At 42.7% G+C, this 13,465-nt stretch overlaps 1 protein-coding gene across 9 annotated transcripts in view; it reads left to right on the top strand.

Moving 5' to 3' along the window:
• ARFGEF3 (ARFGEF family member 3) overlaps positions 1-12,884 on the top strand; it is a 118,324-nt gene extending 105,440 nt beyond the window's left edge. For 8 of the 9 annotated variants that reach the window (XM_039532493.1, XM_039532490.1, XM_039532496.1 and 5 more), the window contains 3 exons: positions 759-889; positions 4,851-6,075; positions 8,375-9,236. In XM_039532493.1, the coding sequence (XP_039388427.1) occupies positions 759-889; positions 4,851-6,075; positions 8,375-8,566 (1,548 nt within the window). In that variant the 3' untranslated portion in view covers positions 8,567-9,236. Of the gene's footprint in view, positions 1-758; positions 890-4,850; positions 6,076-8,374; positions 9,237-9,630 lie in introns of those variants that run through there. The other variant, XR_005596986.1, reaches the window with a different exon arrangement.
• Positions 12,885-13,465: the final 581 nt, after the last annotated feature.

Raw genomic sequence — 13,465 nt, 5'->3', positions numbered from 1 at the left:
TAGCTGCTTTCTCCCAGCCACAGCCCTCCCTAGGGCTACTTTTAACCCGTCCCGGGCAGGAGCGGGTGATCACCCCACTACACAGCCCTTTGTGCAAATCCAGGTAAATGTCCTCTTAGACATACGAATAATCATTCTTCCGAAAGAAGTAGTGGAATGTCTGTCACTTTGGTCACATTAACAATAAATTGGACAAACACTTGAAGCTAGAGCCAATCCTGCCTGGGGGAAAGGGATGGATTAGATGACCAACAGGCCACTTCTGTCAATTTCTGTGTGTAATTGATTGTACCTGCTGCTTTCTTGGAATGCCCATTCCACAGATAAGATGCAGACCTGGAACTGATGGGCAGTAACAAAAAGGCAACCCAGTGGGTGATGGAGACTGGTGGGTGGCATTGGCAGTGTTTGTTTTGTAATTTTTTAACACATGAATTTCAGAGAAGCTCAACTCCCATAACCCCTATCTGGTTGCACGTATGCATACACAGTGTCTCTTCAGTGACATCTCCTGAGATTAATTCTGCTCAGTTACAAGACAGAGCATGACAATTCACAAGAGCTGAGATTTGGTTGACTTCCCCTGGGAAGTCAACAGGAGTTGGGTGCCTTTGAAAATAATCCCCCTCAGAATGTGCAGCCCTCATAGGTGGGACACATTAGCCATGCGATGGGGCTGTTCTGTTCCTGTGTGTGTTACCTTTTCAAACGGTGCAGGTGTTGAGCTGCTTGTTGTGCATAATGTGTGGTTTCTTTAGGTTTTCATGTTAGACACCCAGTGCTCACCAAAGACCCCCAACAACAAGGAGGGATTTGAACATGCTCAGTCCTGTGTGCTTATCATCGAGCTGCCTGCTGACAAGAAACACAATGGGCATACCCAGAAAAGGTGAGAAGCCATTCCAAAAGGTCTTCATAGGGCTAATCAGGAGGCAAAGAATGTTTTTAGTGAGGTGAAAGCGGAAGAGCAAATCTGTCCTCCAGTTTTGCTAAAAATTTGAATTATCAATTAATAGAATTAAAAACTTAGGGAAGAGAAACAACCATTATCAGCATGCAGGAGAGACCCATATGTGAGGAAATATTGATTGTGCAGCCCTCCCACTGGTGAGCACACACTCATATGAGTAGTCCCATTGAAGTAAATAAGGTTACGTGTTGGAGTGCTCACCTATGCCAGGGATCCATGATCAGTTTGGTAGCCTCATCACACGGTACGTGAAAACTAGACTGGAAAAAGAACCAGCAAATCATTTATAGGGAACTGTGTGTATGTGAGTGAGGGATGGAGCTGGACTCAATAACCTACAGTGCTAGTTCTTTTCCATCTCCAATGCTAGGGTTCCTTCCGTGCAGCTCTCTGGATTTTTCATCAGCCAAAAGCAGAAATTCCCTTCAACGGTTTTCAAAAATTTGCAGGCACCAGGGAGATAAAGGGAAGAATGGCTATGCTGTTTTGTAAATGACCATAGTATGTAGAAATTAGAACCGGAATTATTAATTTGTACTCCACAACTGTAACCATAACTCCAAAATTATGCAGAGGAAGCTTTCGCTTGTTCCAACTAAAGGACCGTGAAAATTATTGGATTAAGAACAAAATAGAAATGTAGGACAGTGGGTCTAGTGGAGCAATGTAAGCTAACCCTAGGTTAGCAAAAGCATTGTCCAAAACTACCAGGGTCGCGCTCGATATACTAAGATGAGGAAATTTTTGCGTGTTTATAGATAGAACTCTTCAAGTATTAAGTCATCCCATCGCAGATCTTTCAGGATGTGATTGCCTGGCACTTCACATTCTGAGCTCATCACATAACATTTAAGTTGATACTTTTTGGCACTGATGAACACTAACGTCAACCCCAATAGCACAAATGGGACAGAGTCAGAATTGTGAATCCAGGACCTGCATTTATATTGTTGGAAATGTATTGCAACAATGAAACCTTTGGGGATGAAATATATGTGATAAATGGCCTGCAAGCAGGCGTTGTGGCAAGCCTCCTTTGCTCCTCCTTATTCAGAGCTGTAGTCTTGCTCACAATGAGGGGCAGATCTTGATGGTCCTTCCTTGGCTGAGGAGAAAGGACAATGCAAGAAGCCTCATTTCCTTGCAGGAGTGTGCAAAGGTCTCCCCGAGCTGCAATCCCTATGCTGCCTCTCCTTGAGGGTGCACGGAGACTGCTTTCTCCTGCTTCCCCTCAACGGGTCAGGGAGGGTTGGGATCATGACCTTAACCCTCTCCTTGCCCGGGGGCAATAACCAGCTCCATACTAAAGAATGGGACAGATTGTGCAACATTCCTTTACCTACTCAGTGTGCATAGAGAGGTCCCAGTGGAAACTGTAGCACTTCCCAGGGCAGTGACATAAGTGTCAATCTATACCCAAGCATTTATAAGGCAACATGGGCCTTTGGAAAGCATCACTGTACTGAACACAAGTACTCTGAACCATTCCAGTATCATTAGACCTGTGTAATGTCTAAACAATAACCAGGAGTTTGGTTTGGTTTTCATAAGTGAGTTTCCACTATTTAGCCTACTCTTCACCAGAATAAGGCTCAACCTAGACCATGCCATTATTTTCCTTGTTATTGTTTTCTACAACAATACATCTGGTGCCAATCTTGCATGCTAAAAATTGTAACCATTCTGAAGCTTTGTTTTAACCTCGTGGGATTTCTCTTTTCCCATTTGATTTTTGCTTCATTAATGCTACATTGTTCCACAGGAAGCTGGGGTAAGGGAGCTTTTTTTTTCCTACAATATAGTTTCATAATTTGCAATTGCAAACAAAAGATAAAATAATGTTATGCTTAAATGGGATTGGTGTCGTGCTCTTGCTTATGTGTCTGTGCCAGCACCTTAGTTTGGTGTTTTACCTAGGAAACGACATCCTGGCCAAGTCGTACTGCAAACAAATATCCTATTAAGCTGTAAGGCCCAGATTTTTAAAGGTGTTTCGGCACTGCGGTGCTCAGCATTGCAAAGCCTAACTGATCTATGAGCCTAAAACTCATTTTCAAAAGGAATTTAGGCACTTCAAAGTCTAATTTCCTTTGAATGTCAATGGGATTTTGGCTCCTAAGTGCCTAAATCCCTTTTGAAAATGAGATTTAGGCTCCTAAATCAGTATAGGTGTTACTGCTCTCATTATTGCAACACCTAATACCTTTAAAAATCTGGGCCTAAGCCTATTAAAGGGTGTGTGGATTTCCCTAATTCTGGTCCTGGATCTGGCACATGATTAGTCCCTTCAAGACAATGGAAGTACTCATTTGCTTAAAGTTGTGCACATGCTTAAGTCCCTTGTTGAATCAGTGTCTGTCAGTAATGTTTGTAAAGCAGAAGACTACCTGCTAGAAAAGAGCTCCTGTATAATCATCAGGATTTTATCATCATCATGTAATATGAGACCATTCCAGATTTCACAGAGGTATTTATTGAGTCACCTGCACTGACCACAGGTGTCACGGCAAACACACAGATAGATTTGCCATGACAGCACTGATACTACATTGTCTGACCTGTGACCGCTGCACATGCATGCACACAGGAATTGCATCCCAACATCTGAGCTAGCTCCTTGTACCAGAGTAACACGTATTTGCATATCCAAAAGCATGCTGCACAAGCTCTATGATACTAGCACTCAGTTCCTCCTGTCATGACAGGCACTGCTATCCCGGTATGTTTACCACAGCATCAGTTCCAATCATAGCAACTGTGACTGTATGCAAAGACTAAAGAGATTAAGAAAATTATCATAAACGAAGATGCTAGTGATTTGTAGGATTAAAAAAAACAGGCTAGGATAATTTTTAAGGCACTTTCTTCCTAGCCTAGTCTATGCTGTAGGATTCTAAACATTATTCACTGGTGAATTATCTGCAAAATTTGATCCTGTCAACAGGATGACATTTTAGCATTCCTGGGCTTCCTGTGCAGATCATTAATTTAGTGATGTGGTCGCAGGATGTTCCTGATCTCCATTGAGAGGAGCAGGGATATAAACACTCAACTCTGCATGTCTGGGAATAATACCCACTAGGAGTGGTACTGTAATTTCCATCCCATATTAGGTGTATATAGGTTGAGGAATCTGTTCTTAACCCATTCAATCTGGATTAAATTAGATATATTACATGGTTGTTGGTAAAAACTGTTTTAGAACAAGAGCCTCTATGCAGTCTCCACCATATTCCTTATGCTTGTGTCCTGAAGTTCTGGGGAGAGGTTGTTGGCCTTACTAGGGGGGGAATGGAAACCAGGAATTAGAAGGAAACTGACATGCTTCTGAAAGACTAAATCTGCCATAGCAAAGCTGAGTTTTGATTAAGTTTATAGAGAGGAGTGGCAGGGTTGCTGCCACTAGAGAGAGTCAAAGTGCAATAAAAAGAGAAGAAGGTAAAAGGACTTAAATGAAGCAAAATCAGGAGACGCTGACGACAGTCTTCCTGTGACAGTAGTGTACAATGTTTGGAGAAAGCATAGTTACAGTGATACTGGAAAAAGAAAACATTTAATCCTGCAGTTGATGTCACATGTGCCAAAAGGCTACAGAAGTAGCAAAAGTATAGTATAGTATTGAAATAACTATTACAATTTGAATGAGGGTAGCATAGGGCCTGATCCAGAAAACTTTTATTCAGTGTGCTTACCCAACCAATTGTAATAAATGGGACTATGAGTGTGAGACACGACTGCTAAAGCAAATAAAGATTTGTAGTTTGTAGCTTTCATAAATCACTCTAAAATACAGTATATGTCTATAACTCATAGTGAAATAACTTGTGAATTATGAACTGTTAACTTATATTTTTTTTCCCTTTTTTTTGGTGGTATCAAGTATCCCTTTCAGGACAATAGTGGTGAGTCTGTTGTCGCATCAAGTGCTGCTCCAGAATTTATATGATATCTTGCTGGAAGAGTTTGTGAAGGGCCCCTCTCACGTGGAAGAGAAGACAACACAAGTACCAGAAACCAAACTGGCTGGTTTCCTCAGGTACATTTCCATGCAGAATTTGGCTGTCATCTTTGACTTACTGCTAGATTCTTATCGGACAGCCAGAGAGTTTGACACCCGACCTGGGTTGAAGTGTTTGCTGAAAAAAGTGTCTGGCATTTGTGGAGCTGCCAACTTGTATCGTCAGTCAGCAATGAGCTTCAATATTTACTTCCATGCCTTGGTCTGTGCTATACTGACAAACCAGGAGAACATCACCGCAGAGCAGGTGAAGAAGATCCTATTTGAGGATGATGAAAGAAGCACAGACTCCTCCCAGCAGTGCTCTTCAGAAGATGAAGATATTTTTGAAGAAACTGCCCAAGTCAGCCCCCCAAGGGGGAAGGAGAAGAGACAGTGGAGGGCTAGAATACCATCTTTGAGTGTTCAGCCAGTGAGCAATGCAGACTGGGCTTGGTTAATCAAAAGGCTTCACAAGCTATGCATGGAACTCTGTAATAACTATATCCAAATGCATCTGGATTTGGAGAATAATGTGGAGGAACCTCCAGTTTTCAAAGGCGACCCTTTTTTCATCCTACCATCCTTTCAATCTGAAACCTCCACCCCATCAACCGGAGGGCAGTCTGGAAAAGATACACCCTCAGAAGATGACAGAAATCAAAGTAGGGACCGCTTGATAGACAATCTAACGCCCAAGGGAGGGAGCGGAGAAATGCTGCCACTACCACCATTGAGCCCTAAAATGGAGAAAAAGGACCAAGCCAGGAAAAAAGAATGGTGGGAGAGCGCTGGCAACAAAATCTACACCATAGCCACTGATAAAACTATCTCTAAACTCATGACGGAGTATAAGAAAAGGAAGCAGCAACAAAACTTGACCTCTTTCACCAAAGACGTCAAAGTGGAAAAGAAGGGAGAGTTGTTGGGTTCGAGAGGGCAGGATTCACCACTCCCCCAGCGACCGCAAGATCTGGTGGACCAGGGCCAAATGAGGCATTCCTTCAGTGCTGGCCCAGAGATCTTGAGGCAAGAGAAGAGGCCACGCTCAGGATCTACAGTCAGCTCCCTGAATATATCTGTGCGAGATGCAGAGGCACAAATACAGGTAGGACAATTCGTAGACTATATGGTAGGGTAATGCCAAAATTGGTTTAATCTTTTCTACCCAAGTGTCTAGCATCAGAGATCTACCGAGTATCCCCACAAGCTGGTATTGATGTGACCCTACATCATGATCAAATCAGAGAAAGAGTATTGTGTGGAAGAATTGTCAGAGACTTCAGGGAAATTGGAAGGGGAGATACTGGGTAAAATTTTTCTAAAGCACCTAAGTGACTTCGGAGCCCATGTCCCATTTTCAAAAGTAATATGGCTAATTAGTAGCCTAAGTCCCATTGACTTTCAATGAGACTTAGGCTGCTAATTGCTTGTCTGTTTTGAAAATGGGACTTAGAAGCCTAAGTTACTGAGGATATGTCTAAATTCCAGCTGGGAGGTGTGATTCCTAGTGCAGGTAGACACGTTCTCACTAGGTTATCTTAAGCTAATGCACGAGAACTAGCAGCGTCTACCTGGGCTGGGACTCTCACCTCCCAGCTCCAGTACAAACATACCCTTAAGTGCTTTTGGAAATGTTACCAGTTGTCTTATGATTAAGGCCTTACTTAATTGCGATATTGCGGAAATTGCAGGTCCCGCAATATTAGACTTCCACCGCAATTTTGATTTTAATTAGCTTTCTTTGTGCAGTCCACAATTTTGCATACATTTTGAGGTTTGCCCCACACACACTTTCCCCCCCAGTAGTACAGTCAAACTCCATTTATCTGAGCTGGTAGCAGCTGGGGCTCGAACTGTCAGCACCACGCAAAGCAGGACTCCCGTTGTCGGCCCTGTGCATTAATGACTGTAATATAGTTGCAGCAAAATATCTAGTGATCAAAAAAATTAGCAGGCATAACACAATACTTGTGTGTTTTTTATTGTTCTAGCAAATTTTTCTTAAACAAATAGGTCTTCTCTGGTTTTTCCAAATTACCGCAATTAATAAAGGTCCATTATTACTTTTCTGCAATTTTTCCATGTCTTGTCTGTAACTCAGCTGTAATTATTTGACAATCATCCCACAATTTAAGCAGGGCCTTACTTATGATCCTCTTGTAATTGGAAGTGACAAAAGAAGCAGTTCTGAGCAGAAATATCGAACTCGTGACTGGTTACTATTTGTATCTCGGGATGAGAGACAGACACTGCAGGCACCAAACTTTGGATTTGTGCTCATTTTGTGATAGGATAGTATGTGAAGAAACACTACAATGGTGGTGTGCTCTCTGTTAAGACACAAAAAAAAACCTTATATATAATCGCATGAGGGATATATTGTGGGTCTTCCTGATTCCTATTGTACCCTATGAATATGAAACATGCTAGCATCGTTCTGGACTTTTCCTGCTGTCATAGCCTCAAGATATCTTTATTTTCTACCTTGTAATGTGACCCAAGAGGAGACTGTTCTCTCCAGAAAGTGCGCGTAATTTCTGTCTTCAATGGGATTTACTCATACACTGTATGTGGAGATTTCCCCCTGGAAATTGCTTCACCTCAAAAAAACAAAGCACTTTGCATCTCCCTCTAAGCATGTGCACTGAGTGCCAGGGCCACAGAGCAACAGCTGATGCAATACCTAGGCACCTTCCACCAATCTTCCTTGCTGCTACCTGAGCTTATTAGGGACAGAAAAGGCCACCCAGGTCATCTCTCCTCTCCCACCCCAGAGGATCATGAGGATCTGGGCCTTGCCATTTAGAACCAAGTTCCAGACTCCATGACAGTTGCCAATTTTTAGGTGCCCAGAGGCACAGTTGCAAGGGCTTCCTTCCTCTCCATTACAACCTGACCCTAACCAGATGAAAGTATAGTTTGTAGTGCTCTTTAAGAGTCTGCAGTCTCAGTTCAGTGAGGAGAGGGCCCCGTTCATCCTAATCCCTTATTCAAATCTCCTATGACTGTTGCCTTTGCAAAACACTGCAAAGATGAAGATGCTTATGTCCATCGTACTTTGAATTTAAAGGAATAAGTGTGTCCCTCACTGAATTCTTTTTCTCTTGGGAAAGAGAAGCAGGGCCCCAGACTTTATTTAAGAATAACAACAAAAATGAAGTGGATTCTAATAGAATGCAAGGTTTGGAAGAATCTGCTTTTAAGATGTAGTGATGGGATTGAGACAAAGAGCCTGAGTCTCATGTCAGTTACATCAGTCATACCCCAGTGTATCTCCATTGACTACTTCTGATTTACACTGGTGCCAGTGGTAGCAAATTGAAACCCATAGTGTGCTGTGGCTATTTATGTGGCTCTCTTCTGATTCTGTACAGCAAAGAATTTTTTTTCTAATTTTGTTTTAGGCATGGACCAACATGGTGCTGACAGTTCTCAACCAGATTCAGACCCTGCCTGACCAAACATTCACAGCCCTCCAGCCAGCTGTGTTCCCCTGCATCAGTCAGCTGACTTGTCACGTGACCGATATCCGTGTCCGTCAGGCTGTGAGAGAATGGCTCGGAAGAGTGGGAAGGATCTATGATATCATTGTGTAAAGGAAACATGTTTCATTAGCAAGGGGAGAAGGAATCAAAGGCTTTTACAGGTATACAAACATAATGCTGTTACTGAAAGTAACTGGTACAGAGCTACACCTGCAATGCATATTTGTGGTGGTAAATTCTGAAACAGCAAGCTCTCCAACATGTCCTCTACCCACTTAAGATTGTGTGTTTGTCATTCTCACCCCAACAAAGGAAGTGCTACACTTCACATTCAGTAGCATGACATAACACCAAGAGATGAATCTGAAAATTGCTGGTAAATCAGGCTGGTACATAAAGGCTTAGTACATTTCATAGTGGGTATTTTCATCTGTGAAAGTTAGATTGTGTATGAATGCACTTCTGCAGTGAGGAAAAGAGATGAAATAATCAAAATCTTCCTGTCTGCAGTTGGGATAAGAGCAACTGTGTTCACCTAATATGGGTATCTCAGATGATACCTATAATTCCCAAGATTTAGGACCAAAATTATCAGCCTAGCCTTACCTGGTGGTTGGTTGTTTGCGGTACTCTTACATTTTAGTTTCATGTGGAAAATTTATCTGGGAAAAAAGTCACCATAAAGATCACCAAAAAAAATATTATTGACCTCACTGCTTAGTAGTCATTAAAATGTACATTCTATACAGAGGCTTTAAGCCTGGGGTGTTGTGAGACTGCTTTCTGTTGCACCTCAGGAAGATCCCAGCTGTAAACCAGTCACAGGAGAGTCACCTCTGGGTAGGAGAGGCCTCTGTAGCATAGAAATAGGTCCTTTTTGCTGCTAACATATGGGGCATGGCTTGAAGAAAGGTGGAATTGCCAGGGCTCCTCTTCATCCCACAATCAGCCACATATACTACACCACCCTCTCCACTAATCCACATTTCAGATACTATTACATGCATAACTCTCTCTGTGGAAGTTCTTCTGTGAAGCTAGTGAAGAATATGCACTAGTGAGCTAAATTGCAGCCTGGCCAAGAGAATTGTGGCAAACACCTAGCATTTAACCAGACACGATGGAAATCTACTATACATCAGAGTCCTATGCATAAATTGGCTTTGTTTTCACAGGAGAAGGCATTCTCATGTGTACAGCCTGTCTGCTGTAGCTCGCTAGGATCCCCACCATTTGCAGCTATATTTATCCCCACTGCCAGTACCACTTGTCCAATTTGACTCATATGAACAAGATCTGGCAGTGCTACTCTTCAGTTGGCCAGAGGAGGCCAGTGGTGGACTGAGTTCCCTGCTCCCTCATGCTCCCAGCTGGTGCAGAGTTGACCAGCACACAGTCTGTGCGTGTATTTGGTGTAAAACAAACAAAACCAAAATCTTCATTTCAAAAGATGAACCTCAGCTAACAAGAAAATGCTCATTCTGCAAGGAATTCCATGCGAGTGGAACACCATGTGGGTGCAGGGTTTCTCCTGTGCTGATCTCCTAAGTTTCTGATAGAATCTCAGTGCTTTGGCATACTCTGGGGGAAGAAAAGACTTCAAACAGACAGGATAGTTCCAGTAAGTTTGAATTGCTGGCTGATAAATAACCAGGGTAGGTGTAATGGAGGGTCATCTCTGTGTGTGGAATCTTAACACAGTCCCTCTGCCAGATGGACAATGTCCACCTGGTGCTCCTTTCATAAGTAGCCCCTGATTGATCGTACTTTTGGTTGTTCCTCTATTGTACTTAAATCTCTATAAGTCTATATGTAAAATTGTTAAAATGTACCTCTACATCTTAAGCCTCTCTGGGTATGTCTATACAGCCCATGGCAGCAAGTCTCAGAGCCCGGTTTGACACTCAGGCTATGCTATGGTGCTAAAAACAACCATGTAGATGTTGTAGCTCAGGCTTTGAACCTCACTCCCCTCTTTAGGCTTCAGAGCCCAAGCAGCTAGGCATCAATTTTAGTGCTGTAGCATGAGCTCTCTAGTGCATATTCGCGGTATATCACCTGTTGCCACAAGAGTTTCACCCAATCACACCAGACCTGAAATGAGCCCATACATACATTGTATTTAGGGTTGCCAGCCCTCCAGGATTGGCCTGGAGTCTCCCAGAATCTACATAAATCTCCCATGACTATTGAAAGCAAGCCAGGAGCTTAATAGGCTAATTTAAGAAAATGACATTACCTCATTGGGGGCAGGGGGAGATCTCCAGTCAGCATTGGCAACCCTAGTTGTATTGCTTAAAGGTGTCTTTTAGACAGCTATTGAAAATGCACATCTATCGAATGGCCAAAAAAAAAAAAAAGTTGATTGGGTTTCATCTGTTGTTTGTTAAATTTTGTGCACACACCTGTACCCAGCATACAACAACTGAGTTAACACATGCTCCAGCCTGGTATGTGAGAGCTGACACCACAGAATGTATTGTTTTTTTTTCCCTTCTCTTGACAGCATAGTGGGAAATTAAGGCCAAAATATATGATTAAGTTAAATTAGATATCTGAAATTAACAGAAGAAAATAACTTAAAATCAGCTGCATGAGCCATGTGAGAATTGCAGCATATTCTGTACAACTTGACTCTTAATGGCAGCTGAGTCTGCACCGTCCCCCTGCCCTGTTCCAACCTGGCTGCAATATGTGGGCACAGTGGCAGCATCCATACAGATGCAATCTTAGGGCAATATTCTTTCCTCTGAACTAGTTCCTGTGCATTGCTCAGGCAGCATGTGACCATTGCTTGCTAGCTGTGCATTCCTTGACAGAGGATCTCTAAGCTTGCATGAAATGAGAACAAATGACTTCTGCTCCAGCCACCCTCCCCTCCCCACCCCACCCCACTATTGGGTTTATTTTGGCAGGGATAGAGCACAGTTATCTGCTGGCATGTGGTTCCCCAGCATCCTCTTGCCTCACACTGGGGCAGATGGGCACACATAGGGAGCTGTAACTGGCTCCCTCACTCCCACCATCCCCATGACTACAGTAGGGCAGGAAATGGTTTGCCCATCTCATGAGAATTTGAGCTTTTAAAAAAGTCTAAATCGCAAAACTTTTCACTAACCAAAAAAATGGACCTATTTTTGCTTTGACTTCAACGTGGTTGGCTGGTTTGTTCTATAAATTGAGTGTTTAAAAATTCAGGTTATTCAGACCTGAAAAATTGAACTTTTTTTTTTTGAGAGACTTTTTTTTAAAAACAAAGACATTGACACGCACAATTATTTTCCCAGAAACACTTTTGGCCTTAATCTCAATGAATGGGCATTTTTGTATGAAAAATGTTTAATTGAAAAAATTCCTGATCAGCCCTAGCCCCTACCCACCTGCAAAGTTCTGCTCATAATAAAAGAGAGAGAGGCATCCTTCATTTTTTTACTTTTGTTGTATGAAGCCAAACTCCTGCATCTAATTGGCTACATCACTGCTTTTTTAAGCCTTTTTTTTTTTAAATGCAACAATATAAAGTGCCCACTCTCCCCACCAGTGCCTAAGGTTTTAAGAGGCCATTAACAAGTGGGTGTACAATATTGCTGGCATTTAAAAAAAAATTAAAATTAGGGATTTTTTTTTCTTGCAACTACTGTTAAAAGGGTATGTCTAGCCCACTACGACAGGTCTTTAAAACAGGCCCAGTCTAACTGCCTCACTTTGCCGTTGGTGATGTTTTAACATTTTATGTAAACAACAACAACCACAAGCATGATGATTTCATGAATAATTTGTGTAGAAAGCTTGATGAGGCACAATGAACTCCAGGGAAAAGCAAACTCATAGGGGCTAATTCTCAGTTATGTTAAGGCCCAGTTAGGTTTATATAGGGAAGAAATGCCCCCCCCAACTGTAGCCCCTCTGGAACTTCTCCAACCAATGTAGAGGTGATATAACAGCTCTCCCCCTATCCTCCTCTCAGCCCTCTGGTGTGAGGGGGAGGGGCAGGATCAGGGACATATCTGGATAGCACAGTGCTATGGCCACTTTCTGCTTCGCAGGGCCTGATGGAACAGAGTGCAAGTTAGAGCACTGGTGAGGATTTTTTTTATACCAGGGCTTCAGCATGCTACTGCAAAACCCTAAAATATGGGGAGTATAAAAGTGGTTTAAAGCTACCATTACCCTTCCCCCCACACTTCCGATCCAAGTAACAGAGGGCTTTTCCACACAGCAAGTTACTGCACAGAAAGCCAGGATGTGAGTCTACACCACACACTAGCTTGCTACGCTGTCTGTGTTTTTCCTATCGGCTTGCAAGCCAGGGTGTGATGCTACAGCCCTCCCTGCTTACAGTAAATTGTATGATTAAAGAGAGAGAGAGAAGGTGGGTGAGGTACACCTCTACCTTGATATAACACTGTCCTTCGGAGCCAAAAAATCTTACCACGTTATAGGTGAAACCATGTTATATCGAACTTGCTTTGATCCGCTGGAGTGTGCAGTCCTGCCCCCCCCCCAGGCACTGCTTTACCACATTATATCCAAATTCATGTTATATCGGACCACCTTATACCAGGGTAGAGGTGTAATTTCTTATATTTATAAAAGTTAAGATACCTCATCCACATTGTCTCTCCAGTATCCCGGGCCCAACACAGCTGCAACACTGCACCCAACACTGTGAGTAAATAGTCCGTCCTGAATCATGGGCCTTTTGTTCCAAAATTAAAGCAAAGGGATGTCATAAGTTTAATTTTTGTTAGTATTGATATAAGTAACAGATACTGTAGTAATTGAAAGATTAGAGAAAAAGATTTATATTGCTTGAGACTCTGCATTTAATAGCACTTTGTGTTTGGGGGGAAGGAATAGCTCAGTGGTTTGAGCATTGGCCTACTAAATGCAGGATTGTGAGCTCAATCCTTGAGGGGGGCCACTTAGGGATCAGGGGCAAAGTCAGTACTTGGTCCTGCTAGTGAAGGTAGGGGCTAGACTCGCTGACCTTTCAGGGTCCCTTCCAGC

The sequence above is a fragment of the Mauremys reevesii genome, linkage group 3 (assembly GCF_016161935.1).
Source record: "Mauremys reevesii isolate NIE-2019 linkage group 3, ASM1616193v1, whole genome shotgun sequence".
NCBI classification, from domain to species: Eukaryota; Metazoa; Chordata; order Testudines; family Geoemydidae; genus Mauremys; species Mauremys reevesii.
Note: the sequence above shows the minus strand (reverse complement) of the source record. Positions and strands in the feature narration are given on the sequence as shown.